Below are 21,561 nucleotides of genomic sequence, written 5' to 3' on the forward strand. Positions count from 1 at the left end.
CCGGTGCAGCCTCAGCGGGATCCCGGTGCAGCCTCAGGGCGATCCCGGTGCAGCCCTCACGGGGATCCCGGTGCAGCCTCAGGGGGATCCCTGGCCCGCCGTCCCTCGCCAAAGCAGATCCCGGTTTAAGGCAGAGAGTCCTGCCAGGCCTCTGCTGTTGGTGCAGAATGTGTTTTCTGACTAACAGAGTCGCAGGGTACCGAGCTGGAAGGGACCCCCAGGATCATCCAGACAGCCCCCAGCCCTGCACAACACACACCCCAGCAATCCCTCCCTGTTCTCACAGCGCTGTCCAAACGCTCCTGGAGCTCACGCTGTTCCGAAAGGTTCACATTTAAGCACTTGGATGGTTTCTGCTTCTGTGCTCACTCCTCTGCTTTATTCCTGAATGTATTTTACTCCTTTGTTACTGGAGTTTCCTTCATAAACTCTCTGCTGAGGAGCATCCCTGGATACCTCGGAGCCAGACCCAGCACATCCCTGCCTGTGTTTGTTTGGTGTAAGAGTTACAGAATTAACCCCGTGTTACCCTGCAGGATCCATGGATAATTTGTTACTGTAGAAGGGGTCTTGCTGAAACACAGAAAAATGGTTGAGCCTTAATTCCCAAGTGTTAAATCTTTTCTTTGCTCTTTTTAGGAGGATAAATTAAGAAATGGCAGAAGCAGTTTTCCACCCCCCAAGAAGGAAAAGGAGAGTTTTTGAGTCTTACGAGGCTCCCTTTCCTGTGGACGTAGGGGGGAAGGATTTCAGACTATGCCAGGCTGAGATCATTAACAACAATGTGATTGTGAGGAACCCCGAGGATATTGAACAGCTCTACAACAAGGTGCTGCACCCTGTTTGCACAATATTTGTAGTGTTTTAAATGCAGGTAAAACGTAACACTGCTTCAAATCTGCTGCCTTTATGCTTTCCTGCCCCTTCAGCCTCCTATGATTCTCCGTATTTCCCTTCTCTCCTGAAATCAGTACAGAGGAATATATTCTGTATCAAATGTGAAAAGTATTTCTTGTGCAAGTGAATAACAGAATGAAGTGACATTGTGAGTTAAGAAACAGCTGCAAAGCCTTCATGTTTATGTCTCCTTTCAACATTTCATGCAACATTTCAAAGCATTTTCTTGTTTTTAAAGCTCAGGGGGTTGAAATATTAATGTTTGTAAATGTTTGTATAATTCTTTTCACTTCAGAGTGATTTATTCCCATGTAAAACAAGCTGTGTTAAGTTTTTTTATGTCTGAGTACAATTTCAACAGTATTCTAATGCAGAGTTGGTTTCAGGTGTTGTTTTCAAACGTTTTGTTGACTGACAAATATTTAGAACTCAGGAAGAAGACCCAGCATTCTCCAGGCTAAATGGGATTTAAACACTCGGTTAAATCAGGTATTTAATACTGAACCAGCCACCAGCAGCTAAACAAGCTTTAGGCAGAGCTGAAATGCTGGAGTTCAGCTGTTTGTTCCAGCTGATCTCACCATTCCACATTTTATAATTGGGAAAAAAGTTAATTTTTATGCCATGAGATAATTTTGGGGTTCTCCTGTCCTTTGCAGGGCTACTTTGGAAAAGGAATCCTTTCCAGGAGCCGCCCAGTGTTCAGCATTTCAGATCCTCTGCTGGTGGCCAAGTGGAGAGGTAAATGGGGGCTGTTTGTACCTCAGCACTGCTCTGGTAGCTCTTCTCACCTTTCCTCACTCATTGAAGGGATATTTTTAGAAATTATGTGCAGAAGAATAATCTGCTGGGTTGGATCAGGTGGAGGATATCTCTCCTCATCTCGTGCCTAGGAAAAATCCAAGAACATGAAATCCATGTGGATAATTTATTAGTGTATTCTCCCAAACCTTCACTGAGTTGTTCCTTGGGAAGACTGAAGTAAAAGGGTCATCCTGGGACTTTTCTTTCCCTAATTTTCCTGGGGTTTAATATGCAGATTTTGGTATCCCTGAAATCATGAGGGAAGGATTGGTGAGGTCTTTGTCTGCTTGTATCCAGTCACACCCAGTCTGCTCTTGGCTGTTTATACAAAAACTCATTCTTTACTCACCTCTCCCGTGACAGTGAAGTCCCAGTGGTCATCACTGGATTTTATCCTGTCCCTCCATGATCAACTAGAGACAAAAGTGTTATGGACTGTTATATTTGTACCTTTCTGGTTCTGCTGTGTCCCTGCTTGGAAAGTGAGACCAAAATGGCTTTGAGGACTGAAAATGGGGACAATTCCTAGGCTGCAGGTCACCCCAGAGATCAAAATCACACAAAACAGTCTTTATATTGATGAAACAATGTATGATTTTTCTTTACACAGGTGTTAATACAAACATGCCCATAATTACATCTCAAAAGTAAGTTAATTTGCCTTTTTCTCCGTGTTTTTAGGAAACAGATTGTTCTGGTTTATATTTCTGTTACTGGGTTTCAGATTGTTAGTTGTTTAAATAATGAGGGTGACTTGCTTCTATTTCTTCTCTCGTTATTTCATTTATGAATCACGTTAGAAGAAGTAGAAATAGGGTGGGAGATGCTGCTCAGGGTGGTTTTTCATGTAAGTGTGTAGGTGTTGATTGAATAGAGGCCAAGGCTGAATGCATCCATAGAATGGGTAATTAATTCATTACAATTACAAGCATAATAAAAGTTCTTCAGGTGAGGAGCAGGAGAAAGGTTTCTGGTGCAGGCTATTTAAAATATCTCTTCCCTTTCCATATGGGATTTTTATGGTGTAGCTGAAGCAGCTCTTGAACTTCTACAAAACATGATATTTTGCTTTTTTTTGAGTATCAGTTAACACTGGTAGTTTGTACACCTAGCAGAACAGTGTGTTGGACCACATATTTATTTTTTTTCTGCTTAAGTAGTGTATAAACTATTAATCATGTGCAGGTGACTTACTCAGTTGGTTTTAACCTTAGGATAACTGAAAAAATTCACTTAAATTTGAAAATTATGCTCCTGCAGCCTTCAAATTTAGGTATGAGAAATAGTAACCATATTATTACTAATGCTACCACAGTTACTACTGTTTGCAGATGCTGAGCATCAATAAAAGTGTGGTTTTATTGGTGCACAAAATGCTCTGCCTCAGTAGAGACCTGCAAGTGAAAATTAAATGATAATTAAATAATAGAACAAAGGAGCATCTTTTATATAACAAAGAGCACAGCACTGAATTACCCAGTTTTATCAGCAACCTGCAGGGAGACTTGTATTTGTGTTGACACATGGAATTTGCATTTAATTGTTACCTGGGCTGAAATTGCTGCCTGAGGATTTTGTTTAGGGAAATAAAAAGTGCTGTACAATATTTGCACTTTCATGGAGTGAAGATTCATGTTTCAACTGGATGTTACTTTCCAAGAGAAGGAACTGAAAAGGCATTAAAAACATAATTGAAAAATACTAGAAATAGTAGCTGAAAGTTGTAAATAGCTCAGTGATGGGATTATTGTCATTTCTCAGGGATATAACTGAGGGGTTTGGTTCAAAAAGTTGATTTCTTCTGGAGATTTTTCCACTGGTGTTTTTGCTGTGCCATCACTGTTTTCAAGGTAGTTAAAGCAGAGTTTCGCAGCTCCTGCTCTCAGTCCTTGGCTGTGTAAAAGCTGAAGTGTGAGGGCTCTTATTCCATGTTTAAATCCTGCAATTCCTGTGTGGTTTTGTGGGGAATTCAAGCTTAAGGCTTCCATGGGAGGAGGAACTTCCTGCCTGGTGAAGTTCCTGCTCCTTGAACCTGCAGCTTGTGCAGGGCTCAGCAATGGTGTTTGCTGCCAGAGAAATGTAAAAGGCCAAAGGCAGAGGAGGCAGCAGAATCCTGTCGTTCCTGAAGCTCCCAAAAAAATGGGAGCCCCATTGTGTGGATCACATTTGTGCCCAGCAGCTGCTGGGGGGGGGTGTTTGTGCACTGTGCTGAACCTTCTTGGGTTTGAAAGTGTTAATTAAAGGAGGGAATCCCTGGAATTCTTCATTTCTTGTGTTGCCCAGGTACCAGCGCCGTGTGCAGTGGGCTAAAAGTGTCCTGCAGGAGCAGGGCCTCGACGACAGCTCCGTCACCAAAATCCTGGAGAATTACACCAAGCCCTTCTCCAGAGGGGATGGGGCTGAACCAGCTGGGGACAGCTGCACCAGAGGGGGCCCAAACCCAGGAAATACAGAACTGGGCAGGAAACCTGCTGGAACCCAAAGTCCTGAGGGTCAGAACGGGGGCTCCGAGGAGGGAGGAGATGCAGCTGGGAGTGGCTCCAGGGACCAGGACCTGGGGGATTCCAGGGAAATGGCTGGAGAGTCCTGCCACAGGGACCCTCCTGTGCTCCGTGACTGCGAGGTGAAGCAGAGCCCTGAACAGAGGGCTTGGGAGGGGATGGACTCAAGGGAATGTGCTCCAGAATATGTGCTGGTGCAAGAGGAGGAAGAAGGAAGCTCCTGTCCTGAAGATGACTCCACTCATGCACAAGAGAACGTAAGAGAAAATATCCTAATCTTTAAAAAAGCTACTTTCAGAACTCAGTATTTTTTCTAGTTCAAACATTTTAACATTAGTCAATTTTTCTTGTAGCTTGTCAAGAAGGAAGTATTAGTATGCAGAAAAAACCCATTTAGGATTTTTGAGTACTTACAACTCAGCTTGGAAGAGGTATGTGTCAAGCACAGTGCAAGTTATTTTGCTTTTCATCTGAAAAAGTAAACCTTAATCTATGCTAATCACTGTCATTTAAAATATGTTTCTAAAATACAGGGTCCTTCTCTCTCTCCTAAGTACCTGGATTATCTCAGTCATTAAACTTAGCTTTAATAAGATGTGATAATTACATGAGATGGTTAAAAAATAGGGTCCAATCCTATGTGCTTTAGGTGAGTAATCCCACTGAAACAGAGACCAGCGACAGGACTTAAATATAGAAATAGCAGGAAAACAGCATTTATATGAATCCTGTTTCAGTTCTGCTGCTTCTAAATATATTTGTGTTAGTTTTAACACCACGCCTTCAGCAGAGATGACATTGGTAGAAAATTAATTATTGAAGCCTTTGTTCTTGCAAGGCTTTGTGTGTAAACTACAGAAGGAATGTAGCTATCAGTTAAAGTGACTCTGCTTGTTTTTTCAGGCTTTTTTCTTGGTGTACGCTCTGGGATGTTTAAGTATTTATTACGGTGAGGTAAGAGACTGGGTGAGTTTTGGGGATGCTTTTTCTCTGGATATGGTTTGGTCTGAATCTTTATCTGTGTGGCAGTGATTTGTGCTGATAGCTCTGGAGGAGGAAATACCAAACAGAGGAATTGAGATGATTTTCTTACAAGTAACGGTATTTCTGTTTAGGAGATACAGGTCTGAAAGCTTTAAGTTTACCAAGACAAATAAAATTAAGCACTGTCTGTCTGCAGAGAAAAGATTTTTTGTTGTAACTTAGGCAGGAAATACAGGAGAAATAATATGGTGAATAACTACACCTGAGATGGCAAAATTCTTTGGAGTTTCAAACATTAATTTGATCAATCCATTTTTCATGTAATGCCATAATAATTCAGATCTGTACTTTTAGTTTATCTACCTTTCCTTTAACAGGGATGTTATGGGACTGATTGTGAACTGCATAAAAGACCCACTAAGTGGAGCACCTGGTTGGTGTTCTGAATTTAGGGATTCTGTGTTTCACTGTGTGCAGTTCATGCCCTGCAGCAGCCTGTGTGTGTGACATTTGATGCTTGGCTGTGATGCTGTGCAGCAGAGCATGGCTGGTTTGTGTCGGTGCAGTGACTTTGCTGTGTGGTGTTTGCAGGAGCCCCTGAGCATCGTGAAGCTGTGGGAAGTGTTCAGTGAGGTGAAGCCTGATTTCAAAACCACCTACATGGCCTACCACTATTTCAGGGGCAAGGGCTGGGTGCCCAAGGTGGGGCTGAAGTACGGCACGGATCTCTGTGAGTACCTCCCCAAAAATGGGATCATTTCCTCCTCAGCCCTTCTCCAGGCAAGGCAGAACTCCAGGCCCAGAGAGGAATTCAGAGGACTGGAACAGCCTTTGCTGCTTGCAGTTGGCAGAGGACATCTGGGTTTAGCAATGAAGCTGGGATGTGAGTGGAAAGGAACATCCCATATCCAGTAGGTGAAGAGACAGCTTGGAAGGTCTGTTTTGCTTCATGGGATTCATAATTCCTCCAGGATTGCACTGAAATTCCCTTCCCAACTTCCTCCCTCCCCTTCTAAACACATCTCCTGCAGCATTAATATGACAGTTAATATGACAGTCTCTAGAATAACAGGTTTGATCCCAGTTCACATTAAAGTTCATGCACTTTATTCATCCCATTTAAGAGAATCTAGACTTCTGCTGAACTTACTGCCGAGACTGTTTCTGGGCGGGGGTGGGGGATGGTTTCTGAGGAAGATAGACAATGGACTTATTATTGGTTGGGGGTTTAATATTTCAGAAGTAATTAGTGGCATCCTTGCTAAGGAATCCAAGAACTCCATTTAGCTCATGTCAGCATAAACAGTGCAGTGAAGCCTGTTACTGCAGGAGAATGTGCATTAAAGGGAGGTGTTTTGGGATGTATGCAACTCAGCAGGTGCTGTAATGCTGCTGAAGTTTGGGGGTTGTGCTCAGCAAGGCCTTTAGGTCAGTGTGTAGCTCTGGCTGAATTTGTCATCCCTGCCAAAAAATTCCGTCTAAACTCCTTCCTCCAGCAATTGCTAATTCCTCTGGTTCTTCTGCCTTACCTTTGACCTGCCCTGAGTCACTCTGCTGCTCTTCCTTCTCTCCACTTGCTGGGACAACCTAATTCAGAGCAGAATTCAGAAGAGCTGAAGTTTTGTCTTGTCTAATGAAAATTTACAAATTAGACAATATTGATGGGCACTGGTTTATTAAACTCACTGAAACTCTGATGTAACTGAGGTGTTTCTCTTTCATTTCAGTGCTGTATCGAAAAGGGCCCCCCTTCTACCATGCCAGGTTTGACACTCCTGTTTCTGGCTCATTCCTTTGCTTCTAATTAAATTTCACTCACACCAGTTTAGCATCTTCACTGGTTCAGCACATACTCATCACTCAAAATACATTGCCAGCTGTGTTCATACCAGAAATGTGAAAATCCTTTTAGCAGAGGTGCTAAATGACACAGTTTCTTTGGTTTTAAGTAACAGGCATTAAAAATTACAAGTTGCAGTGGATTCAGTACTCATATGATGGTGTGTTCAGGAAAATAATTGTATTTTGTAATACCAACTTTAAAAAATATATGGTCTGGGTTATTTATGTAATTTAAGAGAATTTTAAGGGATGGTAATTGTCCTTGTTTGTTGGCTAGTCAGGTTGAACTCCTAGATAATAAATTGGTTATAAATGTCAGCTTGGCATCAACAAAGAGAATGCTACAAACATCCAGAAGGGTGGGAAGGGAAGGCACCATTGGGCACATCCACAACTTCATATTTCTCCTCATTTCCTTATAGAAAAAGACTCAGTTTCACAGCTTGCAACCTGGCAGATTGTTTAATGTCAGTTTTTAGCCTCTAGTTCTTGAGTTGTCTTCAGAAAATGGCAGTTTCCTTTCTGTGACTTGTCCTGCCTGCTGTGTTTTCCAGTTACTCTGTCATTGCTGAGTTGGTGGATGATAATTTTGAAGGTTCCCTTCGCAGACCCCTCAGCTGGATGTCCCTGTCTGGGCTGAACAGAACAACTGCAAACGCTTCCAAGGTACAGGTGTTGGGATGAAAACAGCTTTGGGATGATAAAGTTTGCTCCAAAGGGCAGGAACTTGGAGTGAGGCTGGGAAGAGAATCCTGCTGGTCAGCCAGCAGGGAGAGAAGTTTCCTTTGCCAATATCCAGGTGAATCCTGGAAGAATTAATATTAAATAATAATAATTAAAGTTCTGCCACCTGTAGGAATGTTAAAAGTTGTGTGAGGAACGGCAAAAAGACCAAGGGACGCTTATTTCCTGACTGCCACTTCTGCTTTTAAAGCCCTTTCCATCTCTCAGGATTTTCTTTTGAGCAATGAGAGTGAAATTTCCGAGATTTTCTGTGTGAGCTTCACGGTGCTTCCGTAATCCACTGAAATTCCCGTGTTTCCTGGCTGCCCACAGGAGCTCATGCTGTGCTATTTGATCAGGCCTTCTGACATGACTGCAGAGGAGATGTCAACCCCAGAGTGCATGAAGAGAATCAAGGTCCAGGTGAGAGGTTCCTGCTGTTTTGCAGCTCCTGGGGAGAACTGTGCCTGGCTCTTCGTCTTGATTTGGCTGCAATACAATTAAATTCCTTCATGCATTGCATAAAGTGCATTGCAGGATCTCTACAAACATTAAATCTCCTCATCTGAATGCAAAATGTTGCCAGTAGTGTGCATGTAAGCATTTGAGTGGGGAAATAAGGATTTCTAAAAAAAACTGTGGAGGTGGCAGGGCTAAACTAATTTCAGAAATCAAAGGGGAAAAGTGTGTGTGAGTTCAGCTCACTTCAGGAACAGTCATCTGCTAAAATATCTCAGTGGTCACATAATACTTATCAATTTTACACACCTAGTCCCCATGCCTCACTGATTTTCTGTAGCTTTGGGGTTTTTTCCATAATTGCTGGGTTTTATTTCAGGAGCTGATTGTGACTCGTTGGGTTTCCTCCCGTGAGCGCAGTGAGCAGGAAGAATTGTAACTGCCTGCACAAGAAAATCTCACTCTTTAAAAGCCACTTCTTGTTGTTTTTTACCTGATCTCGTGATGAACTGTTCCCTCAGAACATTTTCTGCCAACATGTTCACTTGGTGTGTATAAATGCTGTATAAAATGAGGTGTAAGATGTTTACTGGAGAGAATGTTTTACTGTAAAATGTAAGTGAACTGATGAAAGGGAAAAAATTAAATGTGTCCCAACTCAAAATATAAAATAAAATATAAAAAGGTGCATATTTGAGTAGTGGCTACACTGCAGTTATTAGGAACAGTATTTCTGGTATTATGGCAGCACAACCCTTGACTTCAGTCTTTGTGAATTGAGATTTGGATTTGGGGAGAGGTTTGGTTGTTGCAGTTGGGACACTAGAACTTATTTTTACAATCACAGCTCAGAGTGGGGGAACTCTTCCCAGAATTTAGATTTATTCTGGAGCCTGGGCACCTTTCCCCATCTGGGTGAGATGTGTTTCTTCCCTTGGGATTTGCAGCTTCACATTCAGGTATCTGAATTCCACCTTGGCTTCTTTTCTTTACCACGCAGTTCAGAACGGAAAAAATCTGATGGGCAAAGAGGCCGGAGTTATTTGCTGGTATATTTATTAGCAATTAAAGGAAAGGAAATTCACAGTCAGACAGGAATTTGGGATCTCAGCAGCACACAAGCACATGTTCCCTTTTTTTCACTCATCAGTAAACAAAGATGACAGGAAAAGGCCGCTTTGGTTTGCTACAGCTGAAGTTCCCGGTTCATTTGTAAAGCCCTGAATTCCACAGCAGTTCTGATTTCTGGTGTGAAGTCTTTGTAGAACAGAGCACACAAGGAATGCTAAATCAGAAAACATTTCTCCACAGGAATTCTGTTGTGTGTACATTGTGTTACTTCACTGAAATGCACAAGCTCATTATCCTGACCCCTCCCTGAGGGGCAGGTAACGCTGATTTAACGCCATTAAACACTAACCCTGAGCTGTGCAGCCTGCCTTTCCCACTGCTACTCCAGCAGGCTCTGGTTTCCAGCCACACTGTCCTGCTCCTGCTCAGCCAAGGGCACGATGTAGAAGTCCCTGTGAGCCAGCTGCTGGTGCAGGGTGAGGTACCTGGAGGCCTCCCTGGTGTGGGGGAGCACGAAGCTCTCGGTGAACTGGGCTTTGCTCAGGGGCTCCCGGCCCCGGCCCTGCCGCACGCGGTTGACGAAGGCCAGGGCGAAGGTGAAACAGTTGTGCTGCTGCTCCTCGTACCTGGGGAAATGTTTTATATAGGTGCAAAACTTGTAAAAGAAAGGCTTCATAAAATCGTGGCTTAGGCCTGTTGCTTCAGCTGAGTGCAGCTAGCTGGACTGTTAAGTTCCCATGAAAAAGAAAACTTCAGAAAATGAGGATCAGTTTAAATAACAATCTGTTCAAGTAAGGAAACTGTTCACACCAATAAAAACAAAGCCTGTCTCATGAGAACCCCCAAAGAATGTATGTAAACACCCATGAAAAGAGAGAGTCTTAGCATGTACACACACAAACACCTTCTAACCAATGAATTAAGCAGCAAGAAAGTTACTGACCAATTAAACAGCATGATTTCCAAAAGTGGATAAAAATATGAGCTATGCAATAAAGATTCAGCTCATGAAAAATCAAGAAACCTGTCAGTTTCTACTGCAGCAGGGAAACACCTCCTCAGCAGGACTCATCACTGCTCCTGGGGGAGTGTTCCCTCAAGGAACACTCCTCCAGGAGCTTCTGCATCCCAGCAGTTCAGTATATTCATTACAAGTGGGACTTCCCAGCCTGAACTCTGAGCAATAAAAATGAGAGGGCTGCAAGAGTTGACAAAAAATGAGTTCTTATTTTTTTTATACTTACTTGGCTTTTCCCTTGTTAACCTTTGCTCCTCCAGCTATTGCTAGCAGCTCTTTCCTGCAGCCCCAGAGTTAACTGTGTGCCACCATCATTTAAAATCCTTCTATCAGAGATGTTCCCTACTACCCTTCAGTAAGTGAAAAGCTATCAAGAAAACCAGAATTAGGTTTGTCCTGATCCCAAAGGAGCTACAGGATTAGTTTGGTGCAGTTCCTGTCCATTGACAAAATAAGCAGAGGGTTTAATTAAAGGAGTTGTTTTCAATTCAGTGGTCACTGGTGGTGTTGTGGAAAAAGGTTACTGTGTCAGGAGGGGGCAGATGGAAACCAGGGAAAAGCCTGGAGAAGGGATGCACACATCTCTGACCTTCTGCCAGTGATTTTTTCATGTCAAGGCAATTTTAGTATTACTGGGAACTGTAAAGGTGACACAAATTCTGTTGGCTTTACCAGCTCTGTAAACTTCTAAAAATTCTGTTCTAAATCAAATTTTCCATCTCTTTTAGGGAGGTAATGTTTGATCCCTGAAATTTTATACTCAGCACATAGAGAATTGCTAAGAAATGTTTTTAATTCAATGGTTTTTTCTTTCTTCTCTATTATGGTTACACTCACTCAGTGACACCCAGGCAGGCTCTGTGTCCCAGCTGCTCTCACTGAGGGACAATCCCAGGACTGGTGTTTCCCTGGACAGCTGCTCTGTCACCACTGGGGCTGGAAATCAGCCTGGTTCCCACTTCTCACCACTGACATCAAAAAACAACAACTGGCCAAGAATCCCATCACTGTGCTCAGCCTTTCTATGCAAATGCACCTCAAACTGCTGAAACCTCAAAAAATAATTATGGAATTGTGCCTGCACTTTTGTACTCGGCTGCATGCAGGTCATGTTTCATCAAAGTGGGACTTTTAACATAAAATCCCCTAAAAGCACCTCTTGCTTTAGAGCTTTTGTGTTCCAGCAGCTGAGTTTTGCTTAAAATTCAGAACATTCTGGCCAGCCAGGCCAGGCTGAGGGTGATCCAGGCCGGACTGCCAGCAATGTGTGTCCTGAAGGACACGAGGCTCTGAAACCCCCAAAGCTCATCCCAAACACACCCCAGCTGTTCCCTACACACCTGTCAGGGAGCCAGGCCTCTTCCAAGGAGAACTCCTCCAGGAGGCTGTCCCACTGCTGCAGGAGCTCCCACATGTCTGGCTGCACCAGGGCAATGCTGATGCACTGCTCCCAGCCACTGCCATCCCTGTGCACACCCTCCTGGTCATAGTTGTACACCACACCTGCAAACACAGCAGTGGGGTGCTGGGGAACACACACACAGCCCTCTTTGGGGTTTGTGCTGACTCAACTTCCCATCAGCCCAGTAGGAAATGCAGTCCTACACCTAGCAAACATCTGGTCTCATTTCCACAGCATAGTTTGGAAAAAAGTTTGGCTCTTTTAATAATCATAGCATCAGGCTTCGTTTTTAACCCCCAAAGGAGACTGGTTTTGTATTAAATACACAACTGAAATGATGTTTTGAAGCGTGGGCCCACCCTAGGTAGAACCCAATAGGATTTTTAATCTGGCTTTTAAAACTGTTTTTTTAATTAGGGGTGTTTTTAGAATTACCAAAAACTATATTACTCTCAATTAAACTGTAATTCCTTTAAAGCAAGCCTAGCTCTTCATTCCAGGGGTGGAAGGCACCTGTTTATTCCATTCAATGCCTGTTTAATCCGGTCAGGAGAAGGGATTTGCTCTGGAGCTCTTCTGCAAGGTGAGATCATTTCCAGTGAGCCCATCCCAGGATATTCGCAGCTGCAGTTCCCAGGGCAGCAGGGGTGGCTGAGGGGTTCCTGCGGGGTGTGGGAGCGGGCACGGCTCGGCAGGGACCCGCGGCTTACCCTGGGAATTGGTGATCCCGACGTGGAGGTCGCAGTGCCCGTCGTAGTCGCTGGAAGAGGAGCAGAGGGGCTGAGGAGTGTCCGTGCACAGCCCAGAGCGGCTGTGAGCCCTGCCCCGTCCTTTCCCCTCTGCCTTGTCTTCCCATTCTACCTCCTCCTCCTTTCCCTTCCCTTTTCCCCTTCCCCTGTCTTACCATTACTCTCTCTTGTCTTACCATTTCATTTCCTCCCACCTTCGTCTTCCATTCCCATTCCTTTACCGGCCCTCTCCGTCCCCATTCCCTTCCCTTTTCCCCTCCCATTCCCTCAGTGCCCGCCCCTTCCCCATGTCCCTCCCCTTCCCCTCCCACTCCCGTTCCTCTTGAACTTCCCCTTTTCCATCCTATTCCCATTCCCCTCCCATCTCACTCCCATTCCCCATATCCCTCCCCTTTCCCCTCCCATTCCCATTCCCCGTGTCCCTCCCCTTTCCCCTTTCCCCTCCCATTCCCCATATCCCTCCCTTTTCCCCTCCCATTCCCATTCCCCGTGTCCCTCCCCTTTCCCCTCCCGTTCCCGTTGTTTCCCCTCAGGCCGGTCCCCGCGCGCGCGGCGCCCCCTGGCGGTTACAGCAGGAAGGTGCCGCGGCTGGGCCTGATGAGGAAGGCGCGGGGCTGTCCGTGGCCGTGCCGGAAGGGGCAGCGCAGGCGGGCGGGCGCTGAGGCCAGCCCCGCGCTCCGCAGGTCCCCGCCGCACGCGGGGCAGCGCGGCGGCACGCGCCGGCAGTACAACAGCGCGCGGCAGTGGCGCACGCGCAGCAGCGCCATGGCCCGGCGCGGCGGCCTAAACCGTCCGGCCGGAAACGCGGCCTCGGGGCGGGGCCGCGGCCACGCCCACCCCTCCCGCGGCGCGGAACCTCGGTGCGCGGATTGAGGAGCCGGGCGGGCCCGGCAGAGCGGTGCACGATGAGCACGAAGCAGGTGACGTGCAGGTGAGCGCGGCCCGGCCGGGCCCGGAGCCCTCACAGCCCTCAGACACCCCCGGGCCCTGCGCCGCGCCTTCGCTGCCCCCTCGTTCCGCTCTCACGCCCGCCACGCTCCGTCCGTGCGCGGCTGGAGGTCGTGGGTTCCCCCCGAGCCACCCTTGTCCCCTCGCTCTCCCCCGCGGGCTGCCCGGGAAACAAGCGGCGGCAGTATGAGAAGGCTCCTCCGAGTCTCCTCGGGGGAGTTTGGTTCACTGAAAGGGCTCGGGTAATGGAAGGGCTGTCCGGGGAGGTTCGGGGTGCCCGTCCCTGGAGGTGGCCGTGGAGCGCCCTGGGCTGGGGGCAGCCTGGGGCTCGCTGGGCTGGGAGGGCTTGTCCAGCCTCGGTGATTCTGTGAACACAAACCAAACCAAGCCCGGGCAAAGCGTTCCTCCTGCTGTGACCTGCGCCTCTCCACAGGTACTACTTGCAGGGCGTGTGTCGGGAGGGAAGCAAGTGCCTGTTCTCCCATGATTTGGCCACCAGCAAATCCTCCACCATCTGCAAGTACTACCAGAAGGGGCAGTGTGCCTACGGCGCCCGCTGCAGGTAACCCCCGCTCCCCGGGCTGCCCGAGGGCTCCCGTCCTGTCAGCTTCACCCCAGGGCAGTCACAGAGCCAGCAGAGAGGACCAGGGGAATGAAATAATTTATTGAAAGCAAGTTTTGCCAGGGCCAGAAGCAGGTTTCGCCTCTGGTAGTGGAGTTGTGCTCTGGCTCAGATTCAGGGATTGTTTTGCGCTGTGGGAACTGAGCTTTGGGTTTCACATCTTTCCCATCCAGGTCTTGCAGTCAGAGCTGCAGGTGCCCGTGGAAAGGCCATGCAGAGGCTGGAAACTCCTGGTGCAGCTCCCAGCCACCCTCTTGCACATCCCAGTGCACAATTTTGGGGACTTTGAGCTCTCTCCTCGTGTCCCCCTGGGTTGGTGGGAAGGCTGAGCAATTCCACAGCTTTCCCTGGAGTCTCCAGGTTAAAACTCTCAGAGGAATCCTCTAGGGAATACTGATCCATCAGGGATTTGCCAGAGGGATCCTTCCTGGAGGAATTCCCTGCTGGCTGAGGAGCCTGGAGCTCACCTCAGAGTTCCCTGCCTTGCCTAATCCGTGTGCCAGAGCAGGATCAGGGGCTGGGCATCAGTCATTCCATCAGCTGCTCACCTGGAATCGGTGGTGTGGGATGGGCTGAGTGACTCCCAGGGATCAGTGATGGCTGCAAGCCGTGTGTGGTTTTTCTCCAGCTGTTTGGCTGGAATTTGGGCACTGGGTGCACGTGTCCAGGTCCACAAAGAGATGGGGAGTATTTCTGTTCCCGTGTAAATACTGTAGCATTGGGTATGTCCATGGAGCAGCCCCTGTACTCCCCTGGCTGCTGCTGCTGTGCTGCTGGGATGTTTCTGCAGCCCCACCGGCTCTCTGGGGTCCTCTCCTTTCCGGAGCCGCTGGTTCGGTGTCTCGGTGCCCGGCCCGATCCCGGTTTTCCTGCCGCAGGTATGACCACGTGAGGCTCCCTCCGGCGGGCGGAGCCGCGGCCCCGCCGCCCCCCGCGGCCCCGGGCAGCCCCCGGGCGCCCCCCGAGCACGGCCCCGCCGCCCCCCGCAGCAGGAGGGAGAAGAGGACGCTGGTGCTCCGGGACAGGGGTGAGTGGGAGGCTGCTCTGCCCGGCACCAGGGAGGGAGGGAGGGAGGTGTTGTCCCCTGTGATTATGGGAGTTTCAAGGCCAGCCAGAACTCCCTCCTGGAGCCTCCTTCCTGCACACACTCTGCCTGTCATCCTTTTCAATGGCTCTGGGAAGTGACTGCTTCCATTCTGCTCACTGAGGGATGATGAGTGGAGTGTTTTGTCCACCCTGACAGGACAAAACTATCCTGGGGGAATGTCAGGCTCTGCTCCCAGACAGTCAGCAACAGGACAAGAGGAGCTGTTTGATCCTGGGCAGTTCGGGCTGGACATGAGGAAGAATTTTTTCATGGGCAGGGTGGTCAGGCACTGGAAGGGAATCATCATCCCTGGAGGTGTCCAAGGGACAGCTGGATGTGGCACTCGGTACTCTGGGCTGGGAGACAAAGTGGGTTTGGTTAAACTTGAGTATCTTGGGGGTCTTCTCCATCCTTAATGATTCTGTGATTTTTTTTTTTAGTCTGTTTGTGACCAGAAAACACCTGAATAAACGCTGCAGTTGAACTCCTCAGTAGGCAGCTTGGGAAAATCCCTGCCATTCATGAGCAGAAAGGGCTTAGAGATGAGATCCCATTGGGAAGAAAAGTTGAGATTTGGAGCGACAGGAGCTGGTGGGGGTTGAGTGCAGTGCCCTGTGCTTGTCCCTCCAGATCTGTGCGGCTCCAGCGAGGAGAAGCAGCGGGCTGGCGCCCCCAGCGGCCCCGGGGCTGTTGTGTGCTGCGGCGAGCCCGGGGACAGCGAGGAGAGCAAGCCCCACTCGTACCTGGAGGCCATCTGCAGCGGGCTGGAGGAGCCGGGCGCCGGCGCCACCGAGCAGCTGTGTCCCTACGCCGCCGCCGGCGCCTGCCACTTCGGGGAGCGCTGCCTGTACCTGCACGGGGAGCTCTGCGAGATCTGCGGCCTCCAGGTGCTGCACCCCTTCGACCAGGAGCAGAGGAAGGCCCACGAGATGGTAAAGGGGGAGCTGGGAGGGCTGCTCAGGGCAGGGTTGGGGCTCTAAAGATGGGCTTTGCAGGAGAGCTTTTTCCAAAGAGCTTCTGTTGTATTGCTTGTCTGGAGAGCGGTGCGGAGAGCAGCCAGCTTGAGCCCCCGGAGCTGAGTTGGCAGTGATGCTGCAGGGAGCAGCTTGTGGTTTTTCCAATTTCATCCTCATCAGAGACTGGCCTGCTGCCTTCTCCCACAGCACCCTGAAAGTCTCCCAGGAGAATGTCTCTGGGAGGTCTCTGGGTCACCAGCTCACCTCACAGTGCTCTGGGAGTGGGAATGGGTTGTGGATTGTCACTGCTGGGATGAGAAGTGCTGGGGGAAAGCCTGAAATAAGAGACTATCCTTATCTGGGTAAAAATTAGCACCTGATGAATGAATGTGGCCTTAATTATCATCAGAGGAACACCTTGAGTGTGGCACCTATTTAATGAGATGCTTTCTGGGGATGTTTGAAGCACCATGAGTTGTCTGACAGAGATGCAGAAAGGGATGAGTGAAGCACCCTGGCATCTTTATTTCTGACAGCTGAGAGAACACTGAAGGCTGAAATGCCATGATTGATTTTAATGTGTTTTAAGTTAAACTCTGCAGTGATGGGGAGGAATGATGTCCTCAGTGAGTGTTCCATGTTCTGCCTGCAGCAGATCCTTTCCAGAGGGAATTTGGTTTGACAGGCTGGCACTCACAGTGGCTTTCTCCCCCGACAGATGTGCATGGCAACGTTTGAGCACGACATGGAGAGGGCCTTTGCCATCCAGGCCAGCCAGGACAAGGTGTGCAGCATCTGCATGGAGGTGGTGTATGAGAAACCCTCAGCCTCAGAGAGGAGGTTTGGGATCCTGTCCAACTGCACCCACACGTACTGCCTGTCCTGCATCCGCCAGTGGAGATGTGCCAAGCAGTTTGAGAACCCCATCATCAAGTGAGTTCTGGCACCTGCCATGGCCTGAGAGGGGCTGGAGCTGCAGGTGTTAACAGAGCTCAGCAAAGGCTGCTCCAGCTGCTGGCCAGGCCCAGGACTTGGCTGAGAGCTGCCTGCACAAGCAGCAGGGTGCACTGGGTGTCCTTTGGTACCAGTTCCCTTAATTCCATGGCCCTGTGTGGGCAGTTTGGCCAGTGGCAGCTCAGTCCTCTCTGTGTGGTCAGTGGGCAAAGTGGACTCTGCAACAGCTGGGACCTTGCAAAGCTCTGCCCCTTGCATTGACCAAAAGCTCCATTTCTTCCTAAGGATGTGCTTAACTACAGGATTTTTCCCCTAAACTGCAGCTTGCTCTAGGTAAATGTCCCCCTAACCACGCTTTCATCTGTCTCAGTAAATGCCTTTATCTTCTAGCTCTACAAAAAATGTGTTCCAAACATGTTCCCCTTCAGATGAGAGAATTTAAAACATCCACTTAGGGCAGTTTCTGTCTTTGAGCATCTCTCAAGTTACAAACATGCTGAAGAAAAGGTGGGAAATATTTTCAGACTTTTCTGCACAACTTTGACTCCAGTTGTCACTGAAGTGACCATCAGCTCCTTGCATTTTAAAAGGCTGAGACACTTTAATTTGTGGTTTTGGCTGCACTCACAGAACACAGTTTATTTCTGCACACTGAGGAAATCCCTGTTGCTTTTGCTCAGGTCCAGGAACAAACACAATCCCTGGGTGTCCTGAATTGTGTTATTCCAGCTGGAATGCACACAAGGTGCTGTACTAACGTGGGAGGAGGTGGCTGCTGCCCGAGGTGACGAAGATCCCCTTTCCCTCAGGAGGATCCTCACTGCTTGGGGCAGATCTGTGGAGGGTTTCAGGCTGGGGAGGCACCAGAGCATCTCTGGTTTGTCTTGTTGCTCCAGGTCCTGCCCCGAGTGCCGGGTGATCTCCGAGTTTGTCATCCCCAGCGTGTACTGGGTAGAAGAGCAGGAGAAGAAAAATGAGCTGATTGAAGCATTTAAGCAGGGAGTGGGGTAAGTGCAGCAACCACCCACATTCCTCACATTGTTCTTTAGCTGCTCCAAGACTCACTCAGTTGCTGAGCCTTTATTTTTAACCTTAATGTAATTACAGACCACTCTGCAGCGAGCTCCTCGTCTCTGGTCGCACTTCTGCTTCACTCTGTGGCTGTGTAATTGTAGATCAGAAATTCAGCCTCTGTGTGCTCAGAAATGTTGAAGCTATTTCAGCTCACTTGCCAGAATTGCCTGGAGGGTTGTTGGTGACCGAGGAGAGCAGAGAGGGAGGGAAAACAAAGAGCTTCACTGCTGCTCTCAGCTGGGGGAGGCCAGAGCTCTGGCAGTGTTACCAGAGCCTCAGTGAGCCTGTGGGGACTGAACTGCTTCTCCTTCCCTTCCAGCTTGAAGACAGTAACCCTTTTTCTTCTAATTAACTCAGGAAAAAGCCCTGCAAGTACTTTGAGCAGGGGAAGGGAACGTGTCCCTTTGGAGGGAAGTGTCTTTACCTCCACGCTTACCCCGACGGGACCCGAGCCGAGCCTGAGAAGCCGCGGAAGCAGCTCAGCTCCGAGGGCACTGTGCGGGTAAGGAGGGCCCTGCTGTCACCCAGACCTCATCTCAGGGTCACCTGTGCTGCTGGGAATGGCTCCTGCCCTGCAGGACAAGGGAACAAAGCACCTCTCGGTGTTCCTTGGGCAAGGGTTTGTTCTTGCAGACAGAAGGTGCTGCTCATTTCCCTGCAAAATATCATTGCTTTGTTTTTTCAACCAGTCCAAACCTTTGCTCGCAGGAATTCTGCTCTTCAAGCTTTCACCCACAGTACTCCAAGCTCCTCTCCTGTGCTTGGCACTAAGGGCAGGTGAAAAGGGTGAAACCTCACACAGTGGTGGTGCCTCTGCCCCAGCTGTGTCCCCTCACTGCCTGTTCTGGGACACGAGAGCCTGGCTGTCACCCTGAGCTTTGTGATCTCATCCTGTGACGGGTTTTCAGGGAGGAAATGAGTGCCCAGGCCAGCGCTGTGCTGGCTGGGGGTGCTCAGGCAGCTTTTTCTCTCTTGCAGTTCTTCAACTCCGTGCGCCTGTGGGACTTCATCGAGGACAGGGAGAGCAGGAGCGCGCCCGGCGCCGACAGCGAGGTTACGGAGCTGGGGGAGCTGTTCATGCACCTCTCTGGGGCTGAGGAGGAGCCCAGTGAGCACACACAGCCCCTCTGAGCCCAGCAGTGCTGCTATTTATTAGCCAAGCTTTTACTCTCTCCAGCACAAGTAGAACAAAACGTGCCCTGGTGGTTACTCGTGCAGTCCTGGTAAAGTTTTCAGATAGTTTTTATATGGCAACAAGAAAAAAAAAAAAAAAGAAAAAGAAAAAAACAATAACAACAAAAGACTAAATATATTTAAAAAACAAAAAATAAATTGGCTGCATGGAAAAAAATCCCTTAATCCCAGGAGGGTTTTCTCCCTCTCTGGCCTAACATATGCTGTCTTGTGAGCTGAGTGGTAGTGTAAATACAGGTCCAGTGAAAGCTTAAGCTGGTAAAAACTGTTGCTAAATAGAGTTTGGGTGCATTGGGGTTTTTTTTCCTCCACTAGATCAGCTAAATGTAGAACTACAAAACCCACTGGGTATAATGGTCAGTGTAGGGTTTTCTCCTTAAAAAGGAGCTGGTGCATTGTACCTCAAACAGTACCTGGAGTTCAGTTTGGTGGATTCTGTGTGTGTGAGGCTGGGGCTGGGCAGGGCTGAGTTCCCAGCCCTGTTTCACACCACTCAGGTGCTCAGAGGCAGCAGTGGCTCCTGCTGGGAAGCAAAGGCAGCTGCACTGATTCCTGAACTGGCTGCACAAACTGGAGCTTGGAGCAGAGTGAGGTGTTCCCATAGCCCAGTGACTGCTCAGCCAGTCCTGCCCCACAGCCAGGGGTGGCTCTGCAGCAGCTCAGTGCCTCCACCCCCCTTTTCCCCAGCAATGCTGAAGGCCCAGGAGGTCTGGGGGATCAATGGACATCGCTGCTGAGTTAACAGAACTGCTACTGAATTCTGGCTTTGTTAAAAACCTGATTTCTGGTCTGTGGCAAAGGCAGTTGGATTGTGAACTCTGGTACCAGAAGTTAATTCTGCCAAGTCATCTGTATTAACTTTGCAGTTAAAGCAAGAATTCAGTGTGCACTCAAGTGGCTGCTCTAACAGCATGGACACACCTGAGCATGAGCTGTCACTGACTCAGGTCCTTGTAAATCACTTGGGCTTGGAGTGAGACACTGAGCAGTGTTTGTAAACACAGAGATGAGGGTTTATTGCAGAACACTTTGGTTGCAATGGAAGGCAGGTGTGTAACTGGTTTGGTTATTATCTATAGCAGTATAAAAGCATAAAAATTAATACTTAATGTGTAAGAAAGAAAGGCCAAGAGCAGAAAGCTGACCTGTGGATCAGTGATGGTCCCAGTCTTGATCCACCAGGGGAGGAAAGTTAGGAAGCAAAATGTGTTCAGAGAGAGCTGGACAGGAAGCTGATGCCATCCCTGGGGTGGTGACACCAGGATCTGGGTCCCTGCTAGGAGGCAACAGCAGGAACCTTAATCTAGGATTCAGACATCTTTAACTGGCACCAAAGCAGTGCTGATGTTGGCATTTCTGGGTCAGGAGCTCCTCCCCTCTGCCCCCGCCAGCTGTGCCCTCTGTTCTGACCTGGAAATTAAACTTTCCCATCATTATTCCCCCCCCTAAAGTTAATTTTTAGCAGTGCTCACTGCACAGTCAAGTCTGGCCTTGGCAGTGTCTGTAACAAACAATTCCCAGTTCCTTGGTGAAACTGGCCCAGGACAGGTCCTAAATCCAATCAGTGCAATTGCTCAGCACTAAGGAGAAGGTAAATTATCCCTAAGAGGGATGTCACACACTACAGTTAATGTTCCAAGGGCACCCAAAAACACCCCTTCTACCCCAGAATACTTCCCCAGCCCTCACCCTTCCTCAATTCCTTCTTTTTTATTTTTCCATCCATTTTTTTTTCCAGAAGGAAATATTGTCAGGTATACACCAAAAAAAAAATCAATGGATAGGATGTTCTTTACCTTAAACAAGACATTCCTCATTTACTTTGCCCCAAGAAATGAGGAGGAGTAGTCTGAAATTAAAAAGATACTTTTTTAAAGCTACCCAGGGACTTAAAATGTCTGAGTTTCTAAGTTCTTCACTCAGCAGCTTTTATTTAATTGGACATCAAGTGCTGGTTACAATAAACCCACTTATGAAAAATACTTCATTTTTTCAAGAGACACATGATCTGCTTTAAATATCATGGGTTAATGGTTTGTTTTGGGAAATCAGAGTTAAAGTAAAAGCAGCTTACCTCTTCTGGGTTATTTTCCTATGATGTTTTAAGCTCATTATAATGAAGTGAAAATTAGAGATAAATAATGTTTGGAAGAGAGTTGCAGTCCAAATATCAATAGTATTATTAAAAACCATGCAGAACTATATGGAGCAGTCTCCTTCAAGTCTCAATTCACTACTTAGGAAGCAAAGCTTTTGAGCATTCTGTTACCAGCCAG

At 48.1% G+C, this 21,561-nt stretch overlaps 3 protein-coding genes across 8 annotated transcripts in view; 2 read left to right on the forward strand and 1 right to left on the reverse strand.

Moving 5' to 3' along the window:
- TSEN2 (tRNA splicing endonuclease subunit 2) overlaps positions 1–8,900 on the forward strand; it is a 9,359-nt gene extending 459 nt beyond the window's left edge. For 2 of the 3 annotated variants that reach the window (XM_015640518.2, XM_015640519.3), the window contains exons 2-12: positions 640–829; positions 1,557–1,638; positions 2,312–2,348; positions 3,985–4,459; positions 4,556–4,633; positions 5,106–5,156; positions 5,778–5,916; positions 6,914–6,950; positions 7,583–7,694; positions 8,085–8,174; positions 8,590–8,900. In XM_015640518.2, coding sequence (XP_015496004.1) covers positions 656–829; positions 1,557–1,638; positions 2,312–2,348; positions 3,985–4,459; positions 4,556–4,633; positions 5,106–5,156; positions 5,778–5,916; positions 6,914–6,950; positions 7,583–7,694; positions 8,085–8,174; positions 8,590–8,649 — 1,335 coding nt within the window. In that variant the 5' untranslated portion in view covers positions 640–655 and the 3' untranslated portion in view covers positions 8,650–8,900. Of the gene's footprint in view, positions 1–19; positions 500–639; positions 830–1,556; positions 1,639–2,311; positions 2,349–3,984; positions 4,460–4,555; positions 4,634–5,105; positions 5,157–5,777; positions 5,917–6,913; positions 6,951–7,582; positions 7,695–8,084; positions 8,175–8,589 lie in introns of those variants that run through there. The other variant, XM_033517527.1, reaches the window with a different exon arrangement.
- Positions 8,901–9,248: 348 nt separating this feature from the next.
- Positions 9,249–13,232, reverse strand: MKRN2OS (MKRN2 opposite strand). 3 transcript variants are annotated; one of them, XM_015640525.3, is made up of 5 exons: positions 13,021–13,232; positions 12,412–12,461; positions 11,640–11,802; positions 9,631–9,907; positions 9,249–9,467 (listed from the first exon to the last, which is right to left on the reverse strand). In XM_015640525.3, the coding sequence occupies exons 1-4, from the start codon at positions 13,215–13,217 to the stop codon at positions 9,661–9,663; spliced, it is 657 nt and encodes a 218-aa protein (XP_015496011.1). In that variant the 5' UTR covers positions 13,218–13,232; the 3' UTR covers positions 9,249–9,467; positions 9,631–9,660. The 3 variants fall into 3 exon arrangements, with proteins under 3 accessions (XP_015496011.1, XP_015496010.1, XP_015496009.1); XM_015640524.3 differs by having other exon boundaries at positions 9,250–9,495; XM_015640523.3 differs by having other exon boundaries at positions 9,250–9,907.
- A 38-nt stretch (positions 13,233–13,270) lies between these two features.
- On the forward strand, positions 13,271–21,489 carry MKRN2 (makorin ring finger protein 2). Of its 2 annotated transcripts, none has more exons than XM_015640522.3 (8): positions 13,271–13,381; positions 13,832–13,960; positions 14,899–15,047; positions 15,738–16,039; positions 16,782–16,996; positions 17,914–18,024; positions 18,449–18,593; positions 19,070–21,489. In XM_015640522.3, exons 1-8 carry the CDS (start codon positions 13,356–13,358, stop codon positions 19,220–19,222), a joined length of 1,230 nt encoding a protein of 409 aa, XP_015496008.1. In that variant the 5' UTR covers positions 13,271–13,355; the 3' UTR covers positions 19,223–21,489. The 2 variants fall into 2 exon arrangements, with proteins under 2 accessions (XP_015496008.1, XP_033373419.1); XM_033517528.1 differs by lacking the exon at positions 13,271–13,381 and adding an exon at positions 13,389–13,640.
- Positions 21,490–21,561: the final 72 nt, after the last annotated feature.

Source organism: Parus major, chromosome 12, assembly GCF_001522545.3.
Source record: "Parus major isolate Abel chromosome 12, Parus_major1.1, whole genome shotgun sequence".
Lineage (NCBI taxonomy): Eukaryota > Metazoa > Chordata > Aves > Passeriformes > Paridae > Parus > Parus major.

Excerpts from the sequence above, each read along its gene's own strand:
- MKRN2 (XM_033517528.1), top strand. The coding sequence starts at position 13,585 with ATGAGAAGGCTCCTCCGAGTCTCCTCGGGGGAGTTTGGTTCACTGAAA. Across the intron at positions 16,040-16,781 it reads AGAGGAAGGCCCACGAGATG|ATGTGCATGGCAACGTTTGA; the intron begins GTAAAGGGGGAG and ends CTCCCCCGACAG. Across the intron at positions 16,997-17,913 it reads TTTGAGAACCCCATCATCAA|GTCCTGCCCCGAGTGCCGGG; the intron begins GTGAGTTCTGGC and ends TTGTTGCTCCAG.
- MKRN2OS (XM_015640525.3), bottom strand. The coding sequence starts at position 13,217 with ATGGCGCTGCTGCGCGTGCGCCACTGCCGCGCGCTGTTGTACTGCCGG. Across the intron at positions 12,462-13,020 it reads AGCCGCGGCACCTTCCTGCT|CGACTACGACGGGCACTGCG; the intron begins GTAACCGCCAGG and ends CTCCTCTTCCAG. Across the intron at positions 9,908-11,639 it reads GAGGCCTGGCTCCCTGACAG|GTACGAGGAGCAGCAGCACA; the intron begins GTGTGTAGGGAA and ends ACATTTCCCCAG.